Genomic DNA, 23,188 nt, shown 5'->3' on the forward strand with positions numbered 1-23,188 from the left:
ACAATACCAGAGCTTTGTACTGCTGCAGCATAACCACCTGGTTCCGGAACTCAAAGTCTCTATTAATAAAGGCCAAAACACTGTATACTTTCTTAACAACCCTGTCAATCTGGGTGGCACTTTCAGGGATCTGTGTACATGGACACCAAGATCTCTCTGCTCATCTGCACTCCCAAGAATGCTACCATTAGCCCAGAACTTTGCATTCTGATTACTTTGGCCAAAGTGTATCATCTCACACTTGTCCATATTAAACTCCATTTGCCACCTCTCAGCCCAGTTCTGCATCATATGTTTCTCTGCAACCTACTACATCCTTCGTCACTATCCACAATTCCACCGACCTTCGTGTCGTCTGCAAATTTACTAACCCACCTTTCTAAACCCTCATCCAAGTCATTTATAAAAATGACTAACAGCAGTGGACCCAAAACCGACCCTTGCAGTACGCCGCTAGTAACTGGATACCAAGATGAACATGTTCTATCAACTACAATCCTCTTTTCTTTCAGCAAGCCAATTACTGATCCAAACTGCTACGTCTCCCACGATCCCATTTCTCCACATTTCGTATAATAGCCTACTGTGGGGAACCTTATCGAACATCTTGCTGAAATCTATATACACCACATCAACCAGTTTACTCTCATCTACCTGTTTGGTCACTTTGTCAAAAAACTCAATAAGATTCGTTAGGCACGACCTACCCTTCACAAAACCATTCTGACTGTCCCTGATCAGATTATTCTTTTGTAGATGTTTATAAATCCTATCTCTTATAACCTTTTCCAACAGTTTACCAACAACTGAAGTGAGACTCACTGGTCTGTAATTACCAGGGTTGTCTCTACTGCCCTTTTTTGAACAAGGGAACCACATTTGCTATCCTTCAGTCTTCAGGCACTATTCCTGTAAACAATGATTTGAAGATCAATGCCAGAGGCTTGGCAATCTCTTCCCTTGCTTCCCAGAGGATCCTAGGATAGATCCCATCCAGCCCAGTGGACTTGTCTATTTTCCTGATGAAGGGCTCTGGCCCGAAACGTCGAATTTCCTGTTCCTTGGATGCTGCCTAACCTGCTGTGCTTTAACCAGCAACACATTTTCAGCTATTTTCACACACTGCAGTATTTCTAATACCTCTTCCTTATGAACCTCAATCTCTTCTAGTTGAGATGCAAGTATCTCTGTATCTTCCTCGCCAACATTTTCTTATCACTAATCTATTAATCCAGTAACCCAAGGGACCTGGATTTGAATTTCACCATGGCAGATAGTGGATAATCTGGAAATAAAAGTATAATGATGACTATGAAACTGTTGTTGATTGTTAGGAAAAGTCCATCTTCTTTACTAATGTCTTTTAGGGAAGAAAGTCTTAACCAGTCTGGCCTATATGTGACTCCTGACCCATTGACTCTTAACTCCCCCCTGGGCAATTCAAGATGGGCAATAAATGCTGGCCCAGCCAATGATGCCCACATCCTGTGGATGAATTTAAAACAAACAAGTAAATGCTCTGAGAATTATTTTCCAATCTTCACTAGAGATAGGTAAGGTGCCAGAGGACTGGAAGAATGCAGGTGTGGTTCGGTTATTTAAAACTGGCATTAGTGCCAGTTAGTCTTAACTTGATGGTGGGCAAGTTGTTAGAATCTATCCTGACAGACTGGATAAACTGTCACTGAGAAATGCATAGGCTAATCAGGGATAGTCACCATGGGTTTGTAAAGGTAAGGTCCTTTGAGGGAGTGACAAGAAGAATCGATGAAGGTAGTGCAGTGGATGTTGTCTACATGAACATTTGACCAGGTCACACATGGCAGACTGGTCAAAAAAGTAAAAGCCTGTAGGATGTAGGGTGATGTGTTGAATTTGATCCAAAGTTGGCCTAGTAACAGAAAACAAAGGGTAATAGTTGATGACTGCCCTTGCAAATGAAAAGCTGTGGAGTTCTGCAGGGTTTGGTGTTGGGACCCTGCTGTTTGTTTTATGCTTTAACAATTTAGACTTGAATATGGAGGGCACAATTGGGAAATTTGCAGGTAACACAAAAAAATAGCAGTGTAGTAAATTGCAGAGGATAGTTGTGAGCTCCAAAATGTGTCGATGGGTGGTGGAGTGGGGAGGAAAGCAGCAGATGGAGTTCCACTCTGATTAGTGTGAGGTAATGCATTTGAGGAGGTGAAACAGTAAGAGGGAATACACAATAAATGGAAATGTACTGAGAGGGGTAGATGAAGTGAGAGATCTTAGTTTGCAAGTGCACAAAAGGTCGCACTACAGGTCGGTAAGGTTGTAAAGAAGGCACATGGAATGGTCTTCATTGGCAGAGGTATAAAATATAAATGGGATATAATGACGAACCTGTATAAGATACTTGTCAGATCACAACTGGAGTATTGTGTGTAGTTCTGGTCGCCACAGTATAGTAAGGATGTAATTGCTGTGGAGAGAGTGCAAAGACGACTTACTGGAATGTTGCCAGGGCTGGGAAATTGCATGTAAGTGAGATTGGAGAGGTTGGGCTTGTTTTCCTTTTGAGCAGAGAAGGCTGAGCTTTGACATGATTAATGTGTACAAAATTGTGAGGGGTAGAGATACACAAGAGGAACCTGTTTGATTTGGAAGGTAATTCAAAAATCAAGGGTCATACATTCAAGCTAAGTGGCAGAAGGATTAGAGGGGATGTGAGGAAAAAGTACCTAGGTCTGCATCTTAAATGCTGGAAGCTACAGGGCTATAGGCCATGTAAAAGGAAGACAGGATTAGAAAAGGCATCTGGTCATCTTTGGGTTGGCACATGGCCTCTTTCTGTGCTGTAGCATTTCTGTGCTTCTAAGAAACATCATTCTGACCAAATTGTCCCCTCCCAAGTCAATAGCCCGCTATTAAGTTGCTGATTACTTAAAACTATGTTGAGCAGGATATGTCACTTGTATAATACCTGACTCCTGAAGCAACTTGGATCTCTGTCCTGGCAGTATACTTGCAGAAAGAAAACTTAAGGGATATCCTTGAAACATTCCATGAAGATGTCAAACAAGCTCACTGACTCATGGGAAACCCTGGCTTGTGATTGGCTAAAAATGAAGATTCTTTTGGGAAAGCAATGAAAGCATCAAGAAACTTTGTTGGAGACATACAGAAGTAAAGTTGAGGCAAAAATAGAAATGCTGGAGAAATTCAACAGGTCTAGCACCATCTGTGCAGAGAAAGCAGAGTTAAATTTTTGGAGTCCAGTGACCTTTTTTCAGATTGGAAAGTTGAGGTGCTGGAGAAGGTGCACAAAATTTCAAGAGAAAGCCTTTGTCCGATGCTCCAAACATGACCTACCCCGATAAGGCAGAGTCTGTAAATCATGCATTGGAATTGTCAGTCATTAAATCTCATTGAACTGGAGCGATCCTCAATCCTGACGGACCACCGATGACAAAGGATGGAATGTATTTCCTACCCCAACTTTGCCTGTGCAATCTAAAATCCTCTCTTGAACTGAAGATTCTGCAACCTATTTGTCAATCTCTTTGACCTTGGAAATGTTAGTAGTTCCCTGTTGCACAGCAATGGGTTGTATTTACTTTTCAACTGTCCAATGATACTGTTCAGACATTTGAGACTTTAGCTTGATAATTTATGGTGTGTTGGGAGGAGGGGCAGGTGAGGGAAACTAATTTTATTTGTTCTGGAATTGATACTTTAGTATTTCATGATAATTTACTTATCATTTGCATTTTATAGGACTTTGCATACCCTTGTACATGGATAGAAAAGGTTTAGTGGGGTATATGCCAAATGCAGGAAAATAGGACTAATTCAGTTTAGGAAATCTGACTGGTGTGAATGAGTTGGGCCGAACAGCCGTGGCATAGGATGTTTCAAAGCCAATTAAATACTTTTACTGTGTAGCCACTGTTGCAATGTAGAAAACATGCATATCCTACAAAGTGTCAACATTAATAGCCAGTTGTTTTTTAGTCTGATTACACACATAGGAAATGACTGTGTGCCTGTGTATGTACAATATAGATGTATAGGCTTGAATACTAGAATGCTTACCTGAGAGGGCAAACTGATTTTCATCCAAAGGCCAGTCACGAATCTGATGTGATGGTTTTATTCAATGGGGTGCCCCTCTTAAAAATGCAAAGCAATTATGCCAGAGTAATGCTACTAATCCATTCACATTCATTCCTGTTCAACTAATCAAAATCAGTGGCTTGATGGACCTTTCTAAAACCTGAAGTTCAGTCTAATCTGAAAGGTAATGCACGTGAAAGAGTTACATGCAACCCTGAAATTAAGAACCAGATCTCAAGATTGTTCAGGTAGATGTGAAAAGAAGGCTGTCATTCATTCCTCAAACAAAGCAACAAGTAACAGATAGTCTGATCATTTACATTATTTGCCATTTGTGAGATCTTGACCCATGCTGATTTTGCCCGTTGGTGATGTAGTGGACAATGAAGCATGTTATCTCTGAGTAAAATGGGACCTTGATCAGCTGGGCCAGTGGGCTGAGGAGTGGCAGATGGAGTTTAATTTAAGTAAATGTAAGGTGCAGTATTTTGGATGGGTACATGAGCCAAATTCTGGCAAATGGGACTAGATCGGTTTAGGATATCTAATTGGCACAGACGAGTTGGACTAAAGGATCTGTTTTTGTGTGATACAACTTTATGACGCTACCAAGCAGTGGCACTTTGGGTTGCCCTGAGGATGCAAGGTGCTAAATAAATGTAAGTTTTCTATGAACCCTCAACCCCTATCAGCATTCTTTTATTTTGTCTGTGCACATATATTTCAGTAGCTGTGCTTGCCCAGCGTGGTAACTTTTTTTCCTAAATTTATTTCAGAGTCAGTGACTTTTTGCTATGAAATTCAGTCCTATCATAGCTCTTGTCCTTTAAAGTAATTGTGACAGGTCAACCTTGCTCTAATCTGCATTCATACACGGAGAATCATGCGGCACGTTATCATTCCTGTGCCGGACACTTGAAAAAGCCACCTAGTTCCACCCTGCAGAGTATATACCCCCAGTTATATATCTAATTACATTTGGAAAGTTCCTACTGAACCTAATTCTGTCACTCTTTCAAGCAGTGAATTGGAACTCATTGTAATTCTCTGCATTTTACCCTTAATGACTCATGTTGAAGTTAGGTCTGCTGCTGACCGAATCTCCTTATAGAAATAGCTTTTCTTTATTCACTCCATCAAAACCATAATTTTCATAACTTTGAACACCTCTTAAAATTCCCTTTAACCTTCTCTGCTCTATGGAGAAGCATCCTAACTTACTCAGACTCTCAATATAACTGAGGTAAATATTTTCTGCAAACTTTTGGATCTTCTCCTTCAAGTGCGAAGCCTAAATTGGGACTACAGTGGAGCCTAATCAGGAGTTTGTTATGTTGTGTATTTGTCTCACTGAGCCAAGAAAATATTCCTTTGTAAGGTATGCAATCTTGGCAGCCTTATGGCCCCTGGAACTATGGAACATGAATATCTCACCAAAGTTTCATTTCTTGGAAATGTTTGTTATCAACTAGAGGAGCAAGTGGGTTATTGTAAGAGTATAGTCCTTGTGTGTGGATTCACCATAGAGGCTGTAATTTGATTTATTAATAAATCTTTAAAAAAAACTCAATAATGATTAGATTCCCTACAGTATGGATACAGGCCATTCAGCCCAAAAAGTCCACACTAACCTCTGAAAACTAATCTACCCAGACCCCTTTCCTTAATCTATGTTAGCCCCTGACTAGGGCAAAACGTAAAAAGTGAGGTCTGCAGATGCTGGAGATCAGAGCTGAAAATGTGTTGCTGGTTAAAGCACAGCAGGTCAGGCAGCATCCAAGGAACAGGAAATTCGACGTTTCGGGCAAAAGCCCTTCCCGAAACGTCGGATTTCCTGTTCCTTGGATGCTGCCTGACCTGCTGCGCTTTAACCAGCAACACATTTTCAGCCCTGACTAGGGCACCTAACACTATGGGCAATTTAGCATAGCAAATTCACCTAACCTGCACATCTTTGGATTGTGGGAGGAAACCCATGCAAACATGGAGAATGTGCAAACTCCGTACGGACAGTCGTCCAAGATGGGAATCGAACCCAGGTCCCTGCCACTGTGAGGCAGTAGTGCTAACTACTGATCGACCGTGTCGCCCATAATACTTTTAAAATCCTAATGGTAACCATGAAACTATAATTGATTATATTTAAAGCTCATCTAACTTAGTGGTATCCTCTAGGGATGGAAACCTGCTGTCCTTACCTGGTTAGGCGTACCTGTGATTCCAGACTCTCAACAATGTGGTTGACTTGTGAAATGGACCACCAAACCATTCAGCTCAAGGGCAAATAGGGCTGGGCAAGATGCGCATATCCCATAAAAATAAAGAAGAAAGAAACTTTTGGTCATCTGGCCTAATGGTGGGTTGGTGTCAACATATACTCTGTAAAAGTCTTGGAAAATACCTTGGGAAGTTTCATTTTATTAAAGGTGCGAGTTATAGTGGCTAATGCATTATTGTTGTGATGACTGCTGATTGTTGATTACCCACCAGGTGGCACTGTTATGAAGTTATCTTACCAATAGGTCACCTTGCAATTTGATCTCAAGATGTCCTTCTGTCCTTAGTTTAGGAATGTTTGACCAATAAGATCATCAATTATTCATGTATCTTCACAGATATTCTCTTTTACTTCCTCAAGAGTTGTGCTTTTAGTGTTTGCCTTGACCCTATAAGCACACTCATCCTTTTATCATTTCAAGCCCTAAGCCAAAGACTTGAACACCTAGACCAACACACCAATGCTTTTCTGAGGAAGTGGCGCACATTCCGGTATGTCTTTTTTTGTTGATGAAAATCTTTATGGGACCTTGTACGCACATTGGTATCTGTGTTTCACAACCATACTTCAAAATTACCTTATTAGCTGTAGCACTTTGCGATGTCCTGAATTTTGAAAGGCACAATATAAATGCAAGTTTTTCCTTAATGGAAATCCCAGATCTAGGATTGAACTGGGACCATTAAAACAGAAAGCAATACATCCATTAACATACCTCTGGAGAAGGTTCGCTAGACTGGTTTTTACATTTCTCAGCAGACTTCAAATTCTGCCTTTTCTGTAGGAAACCAGTCAGTGTTGCAAGCAGTCACATACTTCTTTTTCATGTCCCTGTGCAATTGCCTAAAGTCTTGGTGAAATGTGGCTAGAACCACCCTCAAATGGCAATGGACAAGAATAATACAGAGTATATGTTGTGTCTAATTGGTTTAAAGGGAACTCCTAAAGGGAACTGTTTTCTTCTGAGAAACCAACACATGTTAGATAACTAGCTGATCAAATATGTTGTTTGGGGGACCTGAACACCTCAGTAAGGATGTGCGAGTTCCTGAGAGGATGCAGAGGAGGTTTATCAGAATGATTCCAGGAATGGGGAATTTTAGCTATTCTTTAGGTCCCAGACATTAGAATTGTTCTCCTTGAAGTGGAGATTTGATCAAAGTGTATGAAATATTAACAAGTTTGGATAAATTAAACAAAGGAAAGCTGTTTCCCATTGACTCCTGGTGAAAGGGGCAGCACGGTGTCTCAGTGGTTAGCCCAGCTGCCTCAGAGAGCCAGGGACCAAGGTTCAATTCCACCCTCGGACGACTGTGTGGAGTTTGCACATTTGATTAGATTCCCTACAATGTGGAAACAGGCCTTTTGGCCCAACAAGTCCACAACAACCCTCCAAAGAGTAACCCATTCTCCTACATTTACCCCAGACTAATGTACCTAACATTATGGGCAATTTAGCATGGAAAATTCACCTGGCATGCATATCTTTGGATTGTGGGAGGAAACTGGAGCACCCGGAGGAAACCCACGCAGACAGTCACCCAAGGCTGGAATTGAACCCGGGTTCCGTGAGGCAGATATACTAACCACTAAACCACGTTCTCCCCATGTCTGTGTGAATTTTCACAGGCTACTCCAGTTTCCTCTCAAAGATGTGCAGGTTAGGATGGCCATGCTCAATTGCCCGTAGTGTCCAGGGGTGTGCAGGCTAGATGGTTTGGCATGGGAAATGCGGGGTTACTGGAATGGGGTGGGTCTGAGTGGGATGCTCTGCAGAAGGTCATTGTGGATTTGATAGGCCAAATAGCCCACTTCTGTGCTGTAGGGATTCTATTAAGGAGTAGGGGGCACAGCTTTAAGGCTTTGCGCAAGAGCTGCAGGGAGACTATGAAGAACCTTTTTTTATACAGTGAATGTAAGTAAGTAGAATTCATTGCTTTAGAAGAGAGGTTGAAGCAGAGACAATAACTTTGAAAGGAGATTGAATGGGCAGTTGAGGGAATTAAACTTGCAAAGCAATAGGATTAGAATCAAGGAAATGGACGTGACGAGACAGCTCCAGTGAGAGCAAGCAGAGATTCAATGTGCCAATTGTCACCTTCTGTGTCATATTGGCTTGTGTTGCCAGCTGAATCTGTAAGGCCCTTTGTTCAGACCTTGCTTGTGAAAAATTGATCTAAGTTCCAAGGACAAGTACAGATTCATTATTCTTCATGGGGGGAAATGCGCAAATGTCCAGGTGTTTATAATTCCACTTCAAGCTGCTATTTTCCTTAGTGGCAGAAATTAATCAGTAATTGACATCAGTGACAATCTTTGATATTATCATGATATTGGTTAAAAATTAACTATCAAGTTTCAACTTCTGACTGTTATTAGCTGGGATCTGGGATTCCTTATCTCTGAGCCAGATGGCCCTGGTTCAAGTCTCATCTGCTATAGAGATGTGTCATAACACCCCTGAAAAGGTTGATTAGAAATAAGAAAAAACTGAGATCTTTCAGGAACTGAAATGGTGTTAAAAAGAGACCATCACTGACTTGAGAAAGCCGCAGAGATCACATGACCACAGGTTGAACCACTTGATGAATCCATTAATTAAAAAGTCCCAGTTTGAACTGATAACAACATGTCATCATAATGACTGGAACCAGTCAGGCAAAACTGTATCTTCAGTTTGATTTACACCTTTCTCGAAGTTTCACATGTTGATATGAAAGCTGCCTGCAGGTTATCTGGCTTAGAAGAAACAACAAAGCCAGATACAGCAATACACAAGCAACTGTATTTCAGGCGTCGGCTTTAGTGCAAAGACAAAGGTTTCTCTCTCCCTGTTCCTCTCAGGCTAACTTAAAGGATAACACCTGGCTGCAAAACAAATTGGACAATCATCCTTTCACTGAAACTGTAAAGTCACCTATAAATTTCCTTACGGCTGACGGTCCGAGTCATCAATTGCACAATGTAGTTTCAGGTTCAGCCTATCATCTTAATCTCAAAGGTTTTTCTTAAATGGTATATTCTTGACTTGTATATTTTTGATCTTCCTCTTTTTATTAGACACGCTTCCCTTTTTAGACGTGATACTTCTGTTTGTATGTGTATTTGATATCATGTTTTATTCATTTTCTCTAAGTTAGTGAATAATAAATCTCCTCCTTTCGCTCAAAAGCCTTGTAATTGACATAACTTTTGACTAGTAATACATTTTAATTGAAGAGTGATATAGCTGCAATCTAAAAAGAATTAAAATTCACAATCCCTCTTTCTTACCCAAATCAGGCTAGAGGTTATTTACTTTAGGTGGAACATTTTTGTGATAAACTTTGGACCAGGTATTTTCCTAGCTGATACAGCCTGGACAAGTCCAAGAATATTTGCAGACAGCAGTGGGGTTGCTTGGTGTTGAACCCACATTGCCTTTTTGTAAAGGCCACGTTAATGGTTTAAACATCCTTACACTGATTTGACAGGTAGTCTGAGGGAAGGTAAGTAAGAAGGTAGGACAACAGCTGGATTAGAGGGTAGAACGTCACCTGGATGAGGGGTTAGGTGGCACATGGGTAGGTGGCAGATGGATAGGGTCCTAGATGCCAGACAGTTAAGTACAGATGGCAAGTGGGTGAGTGTGTAGGATGCCAGATGGGGAGTAGAGTGCCAAGAGGGTGAGGGGGTACACTGACATGTAGGTCAGGGAGACAGGTGTCAGACATTTAGGCTTCAGGTTGAAAGGGGTGGAGTGGCAGATAAGTGGATAAAGATTAAGGCTGGGTCTGATACGTGGTGGAAGATATTGAGGGCTATCCACACTGGCCTGGTCAGGTTTGGAAGGAGTGACAGATTGCACTGGGGAAGTGTTATGTCTGATGCGTGTTGGGTTGGATAATGGGTGTGTTGCATGTGGGCTAGGGGTGGGTGGAACCTTTCCAATGGGCATTGTGGGGCAGGAGGATTTGGGTTGGGGGGGGTTGTTATCGTTTTAAGGGGGATTGGGTCGGGGAGGGAATAGTTTCTTGGGTCTGGAGGAGTTAGTGGGTGGAATGAAAGCAAGCTGGGAGTTTGGGTTGATAGAGTGTCAAAGCAAATGGGTACAAAGTGAGTCACAAATAGACAAAGGCAAGGGTTGCGGTCCATTGAGTGGATGGCCACATTTCCATGGGGAGGTGGGGTTGAATTATTGGTGACTTGGGAGTTTCAGTTTATAACTAGCCAGGAGTTCACTGGATGTTTTAAATCCTTTAATCTTTCTTGATTGTAACTGAATTTGAATCCTCTAAAGCCTTGAACTCTAACTCAGATTTGGGGATTTTTTTTATGGAGGGTTGCAGAGAACAGGTAATTGATTTTCAGAAGTTTTAACTTTCTGAGCAGCTCCTGTAAGGTCAGCTAAACCAGGGTATCCATGTGGTCCAGTTGAGTTAAGTGTATCTGCTTCCAAGGGAGCTAACTGTGGGTATATATTGCCAACATTTAACTGTTAACAGTTGGTGTACTGGCAAACTACCCAAGTATGTTTCCCTAACCCTCCTCCCTTATTTGGCAAAGCTCAAATCATGGCCTCTAATCTAATTCTACATCAAATACCTGAGGTCACAAAGCTTGACTCCACTACTGCTGGCTGGGCCAACATTTGGCACTTTTGCATCCATGCCTTTCATTCTGATTCAGAATGGTCAAGATTTATTTAATTACATTGTCAGTTAGAATCATAGACACCCTACAGTGTGAAAGCAGGCCATTCAAATCAAGTCCACACTGACCCTCCAAACAGCATCCCACCCAGACCCACTCCCCGATCCTGCAACCTCACATTTCCCATGGCTAATCCACCCGTGCCTGCACATTCCAGCCTGGGCCAATCCACCTAACCACACATCTTTGGACTGTGGGAGGAAACCCACGCAGACGTGGAAAGAATTTGTAAACTCCACACTGACAGTCACCTGAAGCTGGAATCGAACCTGGGTCCCTGGTGCTGTGAGGCAGCAGTGCTAGCCACTGTTGCCACCCTTGTACCTAGGTGGAGTGAAAAAGTGGACATGGTCACCATGTTCCAGCACCATCTAGGATTACAGAATAAATTACTGAATAAATTGTAAAAATGGTAAAATACTGAATATTAAATTGATATTATTAAAACTGAAATGGCTTCAAAAGTTCATCTTGCCCTCAGGGTAGAATTCACTCTTTCTGCTCCTCCAGTCACTGCCGTCCCACATTGGCCCAGGGTCCTGGCAATGTGCTCCTTTTCTGCCATCACTGGCGTCATCACTTCCATGTCCACCACCTCTGAGCTGGAACTGGTCATGTCGTGTGGGATCCGCACCTCCTCCGGCAATGGGCATCACCTGATGGTGTCCTGGCTCATCTTTTCCCAACATTGACTGGGATTCACTTAGTGTTAGAGGTCTGGATAGAGCAGAATTTGTAGGGAGCATCCAGGAGGGTTTTCTAGTGCAGTATGTAAATAGTCCAACTCGGGAGGGGGCATACTGGACCTGGTGTTGGGAAATGAGCCCAGCCAGGTAGTTGAAGTTTTAGTGGGGGGTTACTTTGGGAATAGTGATCACAATTCCATAAGTTTTAGAATACTCATGAACAAAGAAGAGAGTGGTCCTAAAGGAAGAGTGCTGAAAGTAAGGCCAACTACACCAAAATTTGGCAGGAGAATGTCGATTGGGAGCAGCTGTTTGATGGGAAATCCGCATTCAATATATGGGAGGCTTTTAAAGAGAGGTTGGTTAGAGTTCAGGACAGATATGTTCCTGTGAAAATATGGGATAGAAATGGCAAGATTAGGGAATGACAGGTGAAATTGTGAGATTAGCTAAGAGGAAAAACAATATATAGCATAAGGTCTAGTCAACTGATAACGACAAATCTTTGCAAGAATATCGGGAATTTCGGACCAATCTGAAACGAGGAATTAAGAGGGCTAAAAGCGGTCATGAGATATCCTTGCTGAAAATGTGTTGCTGGAAAAGCGCAGCAGGTCAGGCAGCATCCAAGGAACAGGAAATTCGACATTTCGGGCATAAGCCCTTCTTCAGGAAAGGAGGAGTTGAGGCTACTGTGTACAGTTCTGGTCGTCACATTACCAAAAGGATGTGGATACTTTGAAGAAGGTGCAGGGGAGATTCACCAGGATGTTGCCTGGTATGGAGGGTGCTAGCTATGAGGAAAGGATGAGTAAATTAGGCTTATTTTCATTGGAAAGAAGGAGGTTGAGGGGGGACCTGATTAAACGCGACAAAATCATGAGAGGTGTAGACAGGGTGGATAGCAAGAAGCTTTTTCCCCGAGCGGAGGACTCAATGACTAGGGGTCATGAGTTCCAAGTGAGAGGGGAAATCTTTAGGGGAGATATATGTGGAAAGTTCTTCACGCAGAGGGTGGTGGGTGCCTGGAAGTTGTTGCCAGCGGAGGTGGTAGGGGCGGTAACGATAGCGTCTTTTAAGATGTATCTGAACAGATACACGAATAGGCAGTGTTAGGACGGAGCTACCGTCCCCGTGTTCGTTTGAAGGAGAGAAACACTGGATCTGATTCAAAATATAAGCTTTTGACTGAGAGAGAGATGTACACAAAAATACAGTGAGACGTTTGCTGCTCACTGGAGAAAGCGCCTTCTGATCTATTGTTCTCTTTGTCTAGCTTTTAGCCCCTCGCATCCCAGTGCTACATCCTTATTTGGTAGGAAGCGGTATACTCTTATGAGATTGGTTCCAAAACTGATAACATTCGGTTACCTCAGTATGAGCTACGTGCAATCTAACACGGTTTCAATGTCCTGTTATCTGTTCACCCTCCCTGGGGCCTCATTATGCCATCAGCGTTTCAGTCTGTTCTTAGTGTAACATAATGGCTTACTGTTGTCTAGTGAAGCTAACAATTTCCAGACTTGCTAATACTACCTTACGTGAGCACTACCTAACAATAAAGTTTCTGAACACTGCCTAACCTTAATAATGGATCCCAACAGCAGGGAGCAAAGGGATACAGATCCTTAGAAAATAGGCATCAGATTTAGATAGAGGATATGGATTGGGGCAGGCCTAGAGGGCCGAAGAGCTTGTTCCTGTGCTGTAATGTTCTTTGTTCTTTTGATGCTACTCCCCGAGATGGAGTGGGGTTGGAGATACACGAGGCTCTGGTGTCCCACAGGAGGGCTTCAGAACAGATCCCCAGGGCAACCAAACCAAAACAAAATGTTATTGAGCTGGAAAAACAATGATGAAGCCGTTTGGATGTGGCCGAACCCACTGCATGAGCCATGAGTGGCCGAGCCCTGCGCCAAACGATGACCATCTTGTCACCACTTTCTTGGAAGTTTTGGAAGGGTCCATGCTCCAACCCAGAAACTTGCGTACAACAGCAAGGCTGGCATACTCAAGGCAGTAATGAAGGCAAATGATCTCGTTATCGCATTGCTTTTTGTGGGATCTGTAAATTGGCTGCCATATATATGTTACATTTCAATTCTGTTGGTACCAATTATTTCATTGATGATAAGGGAATTTAGGGCATACTGAGAACAGGAAGGTACTATAGAAATTCACTTCTTTTATTCTCTCTCTTTGACATCTTGGCTAAATAGTTGTTCTGTATATTTCAGTTTAGTGGGTGTTGCCAGGAAATAACAGCCAGGCATCAGTCAATGATTTATCTTGCTGGGATTACTGGGAAGTGACCAATAGTAAAAGTGACCAATAGACCATTGCTGAGCACTCAGATAAATTAATCACTGCCTGGGGAAAGGGATTCACAACTTTCCTGTTCTACATGGTTACCTCAAGGATCAAACTCAGCCCCGAGGCACTTGGGATCGACTGAGTCTTGTCATCAGATTTAAACCTGATTGCACCTTTAGTCATGACCAGACAGCGAAGTAACCCCATGGGCGAAATTTTAACAGAACGCTCAAACATTAATGAAATAATGTGATCTCTAAATTTAAAAAGCTGTTTTCCGTAGATTTGCTACTAACAGAGAGGATTTCATCACTAGGTGACAGAATTTTGGTGAATGACCTTTTAAAATGTTACAGGTGTTTCCTTGGTTTAGTGTCAGCATTTCCATTCAGTGCCAGAAGGTCTAAAAGCGACTCAGATGTACTCAAGGAAATGGTGCACGTTGCTTTCTCAAAGACAGTTAGGGCTGAATACCAAACACTGGCTTTATCAATGAATGAATTAAACAAATGCTTTAATTCCAATGAGTTGCATTTGTACAATAGTCACTAGGAAACATTATCATCAGGGAATGTGATCAGGAAAATTTGTGTAAAAACTCATTTGCCCTCTGAAATAACTGAACAAGTCATTTAATTTCAAGGCAATTAGAGATGGACAACAAATGCTGCCCTTCCCAAAATGCCCACATCCTATGAAAGAACCAAGGAATAAAAACATGACCCCCCAGTTGGAAGTGCATCCCTTCCAAGAGAGAGTGCATCCTTGGAAGAGAAAGAGAGAGAGTGTGTATATTTACTCCCAACTGAAATTTCAGCTTACCCCTAACCTGAGCTCGGAATCTCTGCCTCCTCAATCCAACAGGAGCATAGTGGCCCAGCCTGTCTACCTGAGCAGAGTGGATATCTTAAAGTCACGGGCCCTGATTTAGACCTGTCCCAGACTATGGCTGCACTAGGTATCTTTGTTCACATCCAGAGAATCTTTGGCCGAAATGCCTCCCAATGCCAGGGGCTATTACACCCCTAATACACCCAGGTTTCCTCATGGTCTCATGTTCACTTAACAATCGAGTGCAAGCACAGTGGGCTGAATGGCCTCTTTCTATAGCATAACACTTCTGTAATGAGCTTAGCAAAAAGGCTCAATACAACACATAATCAAGAGAGGGGTTAAAGTGCTGGTGGAAGAAATTTGAATTGAGCCCCATTCCGTCTTCATTTAACACTGGAAGACCAAGTCCAGCTATAGAATCATAGATTGTACAGCACTGAAACAGACCCTTTGGTCCAACTCGTTTATACCAACCAGCTATCCTAAATATATCTAGTCCTATTTACCAGCATTTGTCCCATATTCCTTCTAAGCCCTTCCTATTCATAAACCCACCCAAATTATTTTAAATACTGTAATTGATCAGTTACAGCACTGCAGTTTGAGACAAACTATGCACTGACTGGCCATCAAAACCTGAAATCTTTGTTATGAACAGTGCTAAGTACCACATAGCGTCACACGGTGCCACCCAGTAAAGCACGGTACCAACAAACAGGGCACTGTCCTGCACAGCAAGTTGTGCATTCGAACTCCTCCTTCTCTCGCGACCATGAAATTTGCCCTTGTGCCTCTAGAGGGTGCTGGTCTACAGAGGTGGCTAGAAAATCCACTGTTTGCCCCCCTCCTCAACAGCAAGTGAACGCTCCAAGTGTGGCCATGTCAGCCAGTGGCCCCCAGTGTGAGATTGCCACCCGCCTCATGCTGCGATGAGTAGCTGGGTTGATAACGCGCTGTTGCAGTTTGCTCGGACCACGCCCAGTTCAAACAGTTTTTTTTGTCGGGGAGCAGTTTCACAAATCACCTTGAAATGACATAGAGATACAGAGTTGAAAACTGTCGCAACGTTTGATTACTAATTGATGGTAGAACTACAATATTAAACAATACCAATCCCCAATGTTAGTTATATTAAATCATCGTATGATCACATCTCAAAACCTGTCAGTATTAAAAAAAACATTCGGAGCGAATGATTTAAAATCTGTAATCTAGAGTTCATAAGGTTCCACTGCAAATCTCAAGCAAGGCTTTAAGTTAATTAATTGAATTTGTGGTAATGTCAATGTGTTTTTAAAAAAGTGAATGGGTGACGTGCGTTGGTGATATTATAAGGTACTGCCGAGGGCAAAATGATTAAAGAGCGCTGAAAAACTTCCAGAGTGCAAACTCCCTAAGCTGACCATTGCTCAACTTAATCAGCAGAAACATTTCGACCATGACTCTCGCCCTTGAATCTCAGCGACCCCTGCTGGAAAGTGCTCAGAAAACTTGCTTAGAAATCAGGTGGTGAAGCCTCTTGTGGTGGAACAGCAGTTTGAGACAGGTGGGAGGTATCCAATTCACGGTCTCGGAGTTTCGACCTCGTGACCTTTGACACCCAAATACCCTCGCCTTTTATTTCTTGGAACTTCAGCACCATTTTTCAGTGCAGTTGCTGAATCCTAAATCAGAACAAAGTCTGCTGTCATTAGCAAACATGAGGTACAGCATGTACACGTTAATACAAAGTTATTTAAATTTCATTTGGGCTTTTTGAGGGTGAAAAAAATGGCATTGACAAGTTAGTTGAAGAGGAATAGCAACAATAGACTGGCAGGAAGCTGGAAGAACACAATATGCCACGCAGCATCAGAAGGTGTAGAAGTCGACCTTTCGGGTGTAACCCTTATTTAGGACTGGGAGTGGGTGTGGGGAGAACTGCAGGTAAAGGGGATGGCGGGGGCAGGGCGATGAAGTGGACTGTCTGTTTTGGAATCCAGCATCTGCAGGGTTTTTTTGCCATTAAGCAACAAAGCCCTTCAGAAGGTGGGGTATACCAGAATTCCTGTTTAAGTGAGTAGCATGGAATTTCCAAAACTTACACTGGAAAAAATGCACCATTTAATTTCTGATTTGGAAATGCACAGCACTGCCTTTCAATTCATACGTGAAATTGATCATTTCCTGAACACCCCGTCTACTGGAATTCCTCCGACTACACCACGGAAATGCACAAAAGAGACAGGGCCACCTTTGGAGAGGGCGGGTAGGGCCATTTTAAAAGTTGCAGAGTGGGAGGTGGGGGTAAGCGAACGAGAAGTGAGTGTGCGCGCATGCTCGGTCGCTTGCTGTAATCTACATCCGCGCCCTTTCCTCTCCGGCACTCGGAGTTCAGCTCCATCCACATCTAATTATCTACGTGGAGAGAGAGAAAAAAAATACAATTAATTCGCAAGTGGAGAAGAGAGGACCAGCGCCAGAGGATGAAATGCAATCAATATGAAGCGAAGGGAAAGCAGCAGTGCGGAAACGGACGGGTGAAATTGTGAATCGAGGCGCTGGCTACAAATTGGATACTTTGTATCAAAGGGCCTGAATCGGATCACACAACGTTCCATTGAAACTGGGCGCTGCATTCATCGGCTCCGTCGCTGCCCTCGACTCTTTCTCGCTTCATTTCACCTCGGAAAATTGTGTGCTACCTCCATACACACACACCCTCCCCACCCCAACCCCCCCCCCCCCCCCTCTCCCTTTTTCTCTCCCCCCCCCTCTCCTTTTCTTTTCCCCCACCCCTGCCCTCTCCCATCCCCAGCACACTGAAGATGGGCGGCGCGTTCGCCAAGATATTCGGCAGCAAGGAGATGAGGATACTGATGCTGGGCTTGGACGCCGCCGGTAAGACCACCATCCTGTACAAGCTGAAGCTGGGCCAGTCGGTCACCACCATTCCCACGGTGGGCTTCAACGTGGAGACGGTCACCTACAAGAACGTGAAGTTCAACGTGTGGGACGTGGGCGGCCAGGATAAGATCAGGCCGCTGTGGCGGCACTACTACACGGGCACGCAGGGGTTAATTTTCGTGGTGGATTGCGCCGACCGAGACCGCATCGACGAGGCCAAGCAGGAGCTGCACCGGATCATCAACGACCGCGAGATGAGGGATGCCATCATCCTGATCTTCGCTAACAAGCAGGACCTGCCCGATGCCATGAAGCCACACGAGATTCAGGAGAAGCTGGGATTGACCAGGATCAGGGACAGGAATTGGTATGTGCAGCCGTCCTGCGCCACCTCAGGAGACGGACTCCATGAGGGACTCACCTGGCTAAATTCAAATTACAAATCTTAACTTCACGAGGATAACGGCGACGCCCTGGGTTTTGTTCTGAACTGATTAGGTTGGATTAAACCTTTATAGAGAAATGCTAACTTGTACAAGACCAAAAGTTTAATGAAAATGATTTTTTTTATGCTTTGGGAAGGGAGGGGGAAAAAGAAATTTCACCACCGGCTAATTCTGACGTTTTCAGTGCCGGGCACAGACCAGTCAGGGCCTACACTAGAAGTGAAAACATAAAGTGATTTATTAAAGGGAGGAGGTCACGTCTATTCACAGGCTATGCAATGGTGGGAAAGATTCTGCCCACTCCATTCCTTTGGAACGCTGCTGTTCAGTGACAGATCTCTCTAAAACAATTACAATCGGCTGCTTTTTTTTTGTGGGGGTGGTGGTCTCAATACGGTCCTTATGTGACACACATTGTGCTATGCAAGAGAGATGTTTAAACAGTTTCAATTGAAGGCGCTTCCTGATCTTTAACCCTTCTACTCCACCCCACCCCACCCCACCCCTTTTTGATTAGCCATAATTTCTATTAATAAAGCCAAACAGTTTTGGCCTCTGTTTTTATTGCCTCTTCACATTAAGATTCTGGACTGTTGTGGACAATAGTCTAGCTTCGGGTATCTGGGTGGTGGCTTGAAGTTATTTTTGTATCAGATTTATATAAAAGGAATATGTCATGCCAAGGGAACCCTTTAAGGTTTCCATTTTTCCCATGACCACACCCTCTTCAAACTAAATTGGGATTTTCCTCCCCCTGCCTGACCTCTAATGTAGCAAAACTAGCTAAGGTCCTACATGCCCCTCTGACTGGAAAGTGCACTTGAATATGTCTCTCTCTCTCACTCTCCCCTCGTCTGCCAAATATTTATTACAAGGGACAAATGTCCATTCTGATGAGGTATAATGTGAGTGGGAGCCTTCAGGAGAGACAGTTAAAATAAGACTGTTTCTTGCTTATCCTGATGAATCATGGTCGTTACAGCATAGCAAGCCATTGAGTCCATGCCTGTTCACATTCTGAAAGTTTAACATGTTTCCCTCTTCCCAAAAGAACAGGGTATTGATTTCCCACACCCCTGCCAAAAAAAATTGCAAAACAAGCTTTTCCCAGTATTTAATTTTGGGAGGGAGGTGTAGGAGACCATTCAACCTTGAGCTTTTCAGTATTCTGTTTTGAGCTCAACTGGTAGCTCTGTTCTTTTTATGTTGGTTTCATATCCCTAGATTGCCTTGCCTGATAAAAAATCTATTGACTTTTCATTTTGAAATTGTCCATTGTCCCATTATGATCGGCTATTGGAAGAGAGTTCGAGTTTTGCCATCCTCTGAGAAATACTTCTGATTTTTTTTTCCCCTCTCTTCTCTCCTGCATAGCCTAGTTCTAATTTTAAGGTCATGTTCTCTTCAGAAGGTACCTGCTTATCTATGCTATTGAATTCCTTTTAACATTTTAAAGACCTTGGTTTTATTGCCTCCTAACCTTTGGAATGAAAACCAAGGTTTTGCAACATGTTCCTAATTGAACCCTTTTAAGACCTGGACTGTGATTCTGTTGACTGGTACGGCCCAAGCTTATTGCTTCCTGTGACGTCTCATGCCCCCCGACCCCCCCCCCTCAAATGGAATGGGTGTACATGTATGCATTTCGAGAGAGGATGGAATTGGGCTCTGCTGTAATGCACCCCTTGATAATGCTGACACTTAACTGTCCAGGCCTTGAAGGTGTCTTGAAGGAAAGGTGTTTAGTTCAATGTGCACCCTCTGGTACAGGAGGGGCTAAACCTCAAGGGTGTGCCGCCTTACAAGATGAGATCTTCCAATGGTGTTTGGGTGCAAATAGTGGAGGTTTGGTTTTGGGATGTGGTTGCTTTCAGAATGATTTGGGTTTTACTTGCATTTCTAAGAGGAAGTTTTACGTTAGTTCTGCATTCTAGGGGATGGTTTCAGGTAACTTCTTGTAATATTACGGTAGAATTTAGGGTAGGATCAAACCAACCAATGCTCAAGCAAAGCTTGAATTATTCAGTTGATATAAAAGGTACTCACTCAGGGCTGTCCATACACACATTGGTCTAGATGTTCCTTTTTTCTCTGGACCTTGTTTGACAGATACCCAGGGTAGCTATTGAGACCAGATGCTCCCAGCATCAATTGCAAGCATCCGCTATAGAACTTGATCCCAGCTGAGGGTTTTTGGAACTACTGCCATGATTGGCTGGATTATCAACTCAATCCCACCTTCCAGTTAATGTGAGGGCTCTTTGCTTTAAAAAAAAACAGCAAGAATCTTTTCCAGGAGGGAGACCAGCCCATGGCTCCCAGTGTTTTTCAGTAGCACAATTGGAGGTGGAGTTGGGGGGTAAGGGGAGGGGTGTTAAATAATGGGAAAGTGAAGAAAAAAATGCTATAGGCTTTTGGAATCTGTCCCAGAATCTCTATAGACATTTAGGTTCATGTGATTTTGTTTCCCCTCTGTGCTTGTGACTTGGAGCACATGGTGGTGCAGAGCTGTCAATCTACCCATCTCCCTCCCTTCTAGTTCTTGATTTGTTTTTTGTTGCTGACACGCTGCACTTAGTCCCTCATGGCCTGCTCTGAAAGGTCCTCGATGTCCTCTGCCAGAGCCCTTTTTAGTTTGGCCTATCTGGAAGAGGAAGAATGGTTTCCATGCAGTACCATGTAGATACCAATAGCTGTCATTACTGAGCACTTTCAGTCCAGTGCTTCTGGCATCTGGTGGAAGATGCAAGGTGATACTATCAACATTTCTGTAGGTGCACAGGAAAAAGACTTTGCATTGAAATAGATAACTTGCCTTTTTTTTTAAAAAAAAAAGTCCTGTATTCTGAAGCCACCTTATGGTGTGCAATGCTCTACTGGTGATGGGTAGGGTGTGGAAGTGGCAGCATACAGCTGCATTTCATAGGTTTCCTGCGGATCTCACCACCTGGGGATGGGACAGCAAGTGGAGAAGATTTATTCAGCCTATGGCATCCCTGAATCCCATCCTCTAGATCCATTGCCTGACCTTGTTGTGATTTTACAAAAAAAATGCAGGTGAAAGGTGAGAATTGTAAATAATTGGGTGAGGCCAGGAAGTTCATAGCTTTTATTTTATTTAAAAGCGTCTATCAGCTTTTAATATCACAAAATGGACCTACATCAATGTAGTTTCAAGTGCAAATTGTGTGCCAAAATAGGTGACTTGATGTGTTGAGGTACTCCGCCTCAACTTGCAATTTATTGAAGGTTACAGGTTGATGCTGTCCACAAGCAACAAAGTATAATGTATGTTCCCCCCCCCCCCCCTCTGCCTCTCCTGGCTCTGTCTGCTTCATAAAGCACTGAATGACCTGTTACCTTTAAAGGATGCTGGGCATGACCCTGCTAGGCATTTTGCACAGCAGCCTGGCAGAGTTGGCGCTCAGTTCCACAATCTGCACTGAACTGTCACAAATGGCAAGTTTTGTTTTTTTTTCTCTCCAAAACCCCAGTCCCACGTGGCTACGTTTAACTCTATCAAAATTTTGAAATTGGGGACTGGGTCAAACATCAGGGACCTGGCTTCAAAACCAGTGAAATCAAGCTGGGGAGGGTCGCCTCAACTTATTGGTAAGCACAGACCTGCAGTACAAGGCTGAACAATTAAGCACTGAATGTCAGTGTTGCTGCAAAATGTTTGTGTGTGAGGTGACCACATCGATGGTACAGTAATGCCTACTGTTCTGAGACTGGGGCACAGCATTAGGGAAGATGGAACATAACCTTAACTTATGTCATTGCTGACCTGGTTGATTCATCTAACCTGAGCCGCTTCTGCCCCAGGAATGTTTGGGACAATATGAAAAACAGCTATACTCTTATTGTACCTGTCCTGGGAGTGTAGAGGGAACTTTACTTTGCACATAACTTTTACTGTACCTGCCTCAGAAATTCTGGATGCTGATACTGGTATATTAAATTCTGCAGCACCATGATGGAACATTAAACGCTAAAGAAAATTGGAGGTTTTGGGATAAAATGCTGTAAATTTAGCCTCAATAAAGACTTGCGCCAGTTATTTCTGCAGGATTTCTCTTGATCACTTGATGCAGCTGTTTTTGTGTGTGTGGGGTGGGAGGAAGGAAGTTGAGGACTCTGGATTCTAGTGCAAAAACCCACCTGAATTGTTTTTCTTGTGTTTCTGCCAAAATTATGACAATTGGGGTGGTACAATGGAGTTGTCCCCTTGTGTTCGGTCAAGGGAGTCTGGTGACATGATACTTAGTTGGTCTCTAAATGACTCTGAAAGAAAGCATTATGCTGAAGGGTGGGATGGGCAACTCCAACTACATGTGCTCCTGGGCATGTTATCCCTATTTCTTCACCTGTTTTGCCCATGCCTACTTTCCCATTATGTCCACCATGTCCATATCTTTGCTGTGTGATGACATCTAAAGCCAACAGGCTCATTAGCTGAATGGATAATTCTTAATCATTGGCCAGTGGCCTTTTCCCTATCTTCCACATATCAACATTATTTATTACCTGATATGCAAGAGATGAAATAATATTTAATGTTTCAATAACCTTTCTCCCTGAGTTGCTCCCAGGAGGGTCCTGGATGTTACAAATTCAGGAGACTCTAGGACAGTCCTGGAGAATTGGCACCCCAATTATGTGCCTCAGCCTTGGGGAAGGTGACTGAAGTTTATTATCCCGTGTGCAAGCTGTTCCACTTACACCTCAGAGCTAGCACAGTCTGGTGCAGTTTAGGTACTGGGAATCCCCCTCCCTTGGTGGTGGTATCATTTTTGGTCTGTTGAGAAAAGAAATTTATATGTATACTAAAAATGTTCATGGTGAATCTTCAAATTGGGAATGTGATTTTTGGGAAAAGGTATAATGCTGTTGTGATGAAAAGATGGATGCATGATGTTGGTTGCTTCTTGTCCAAAGGGAAGGCAGGTGTCTCAGTCCTGTGGCTTCCCTCC

General features: G+C 43.2%; 1 protein-coding gene across 1 annotated transcript; it reads left to right on the forward strand.

The window, feature by feature from the left end:
* Positions 1-17,641: 17,641 nt before the first annotated feature.
* Positions 17,642-22,275, forward strand: LOC132836788 (ADP-ribosylation factor 6). The gene has a single exon (XM_060856258.1). The coding sequence runs from the start codon at positions 17,691-17,693 to the stop codon at positions 18,216-18,218; it is 528 nt and encodes a 175-aa protein (XP_060712241.1). The 5' UTR covers positions 17,642-17,690; the 3' UTR covers positions 18,219-22,275.
* Positions 22,276-23,188: the final 913 nt, after the last annotated feature.

Source organism: Hemiscyllium ocellatum, chromosome 47 (assembly GCF_020745735.1).
Source record: "Hemiscyllium ocellatum isolate sHemOce1 chromosome 47, sHemOce1.pat.X.cur, whole genome shotgun sequence".
Lineage (NCBI taxonomy): Eukaryota > Metazoa > Chordata > Chondrichthyes > Orectolobiformes > Hemiscylliidae > Hemiscyllium > Hemiscyllium ocellatum.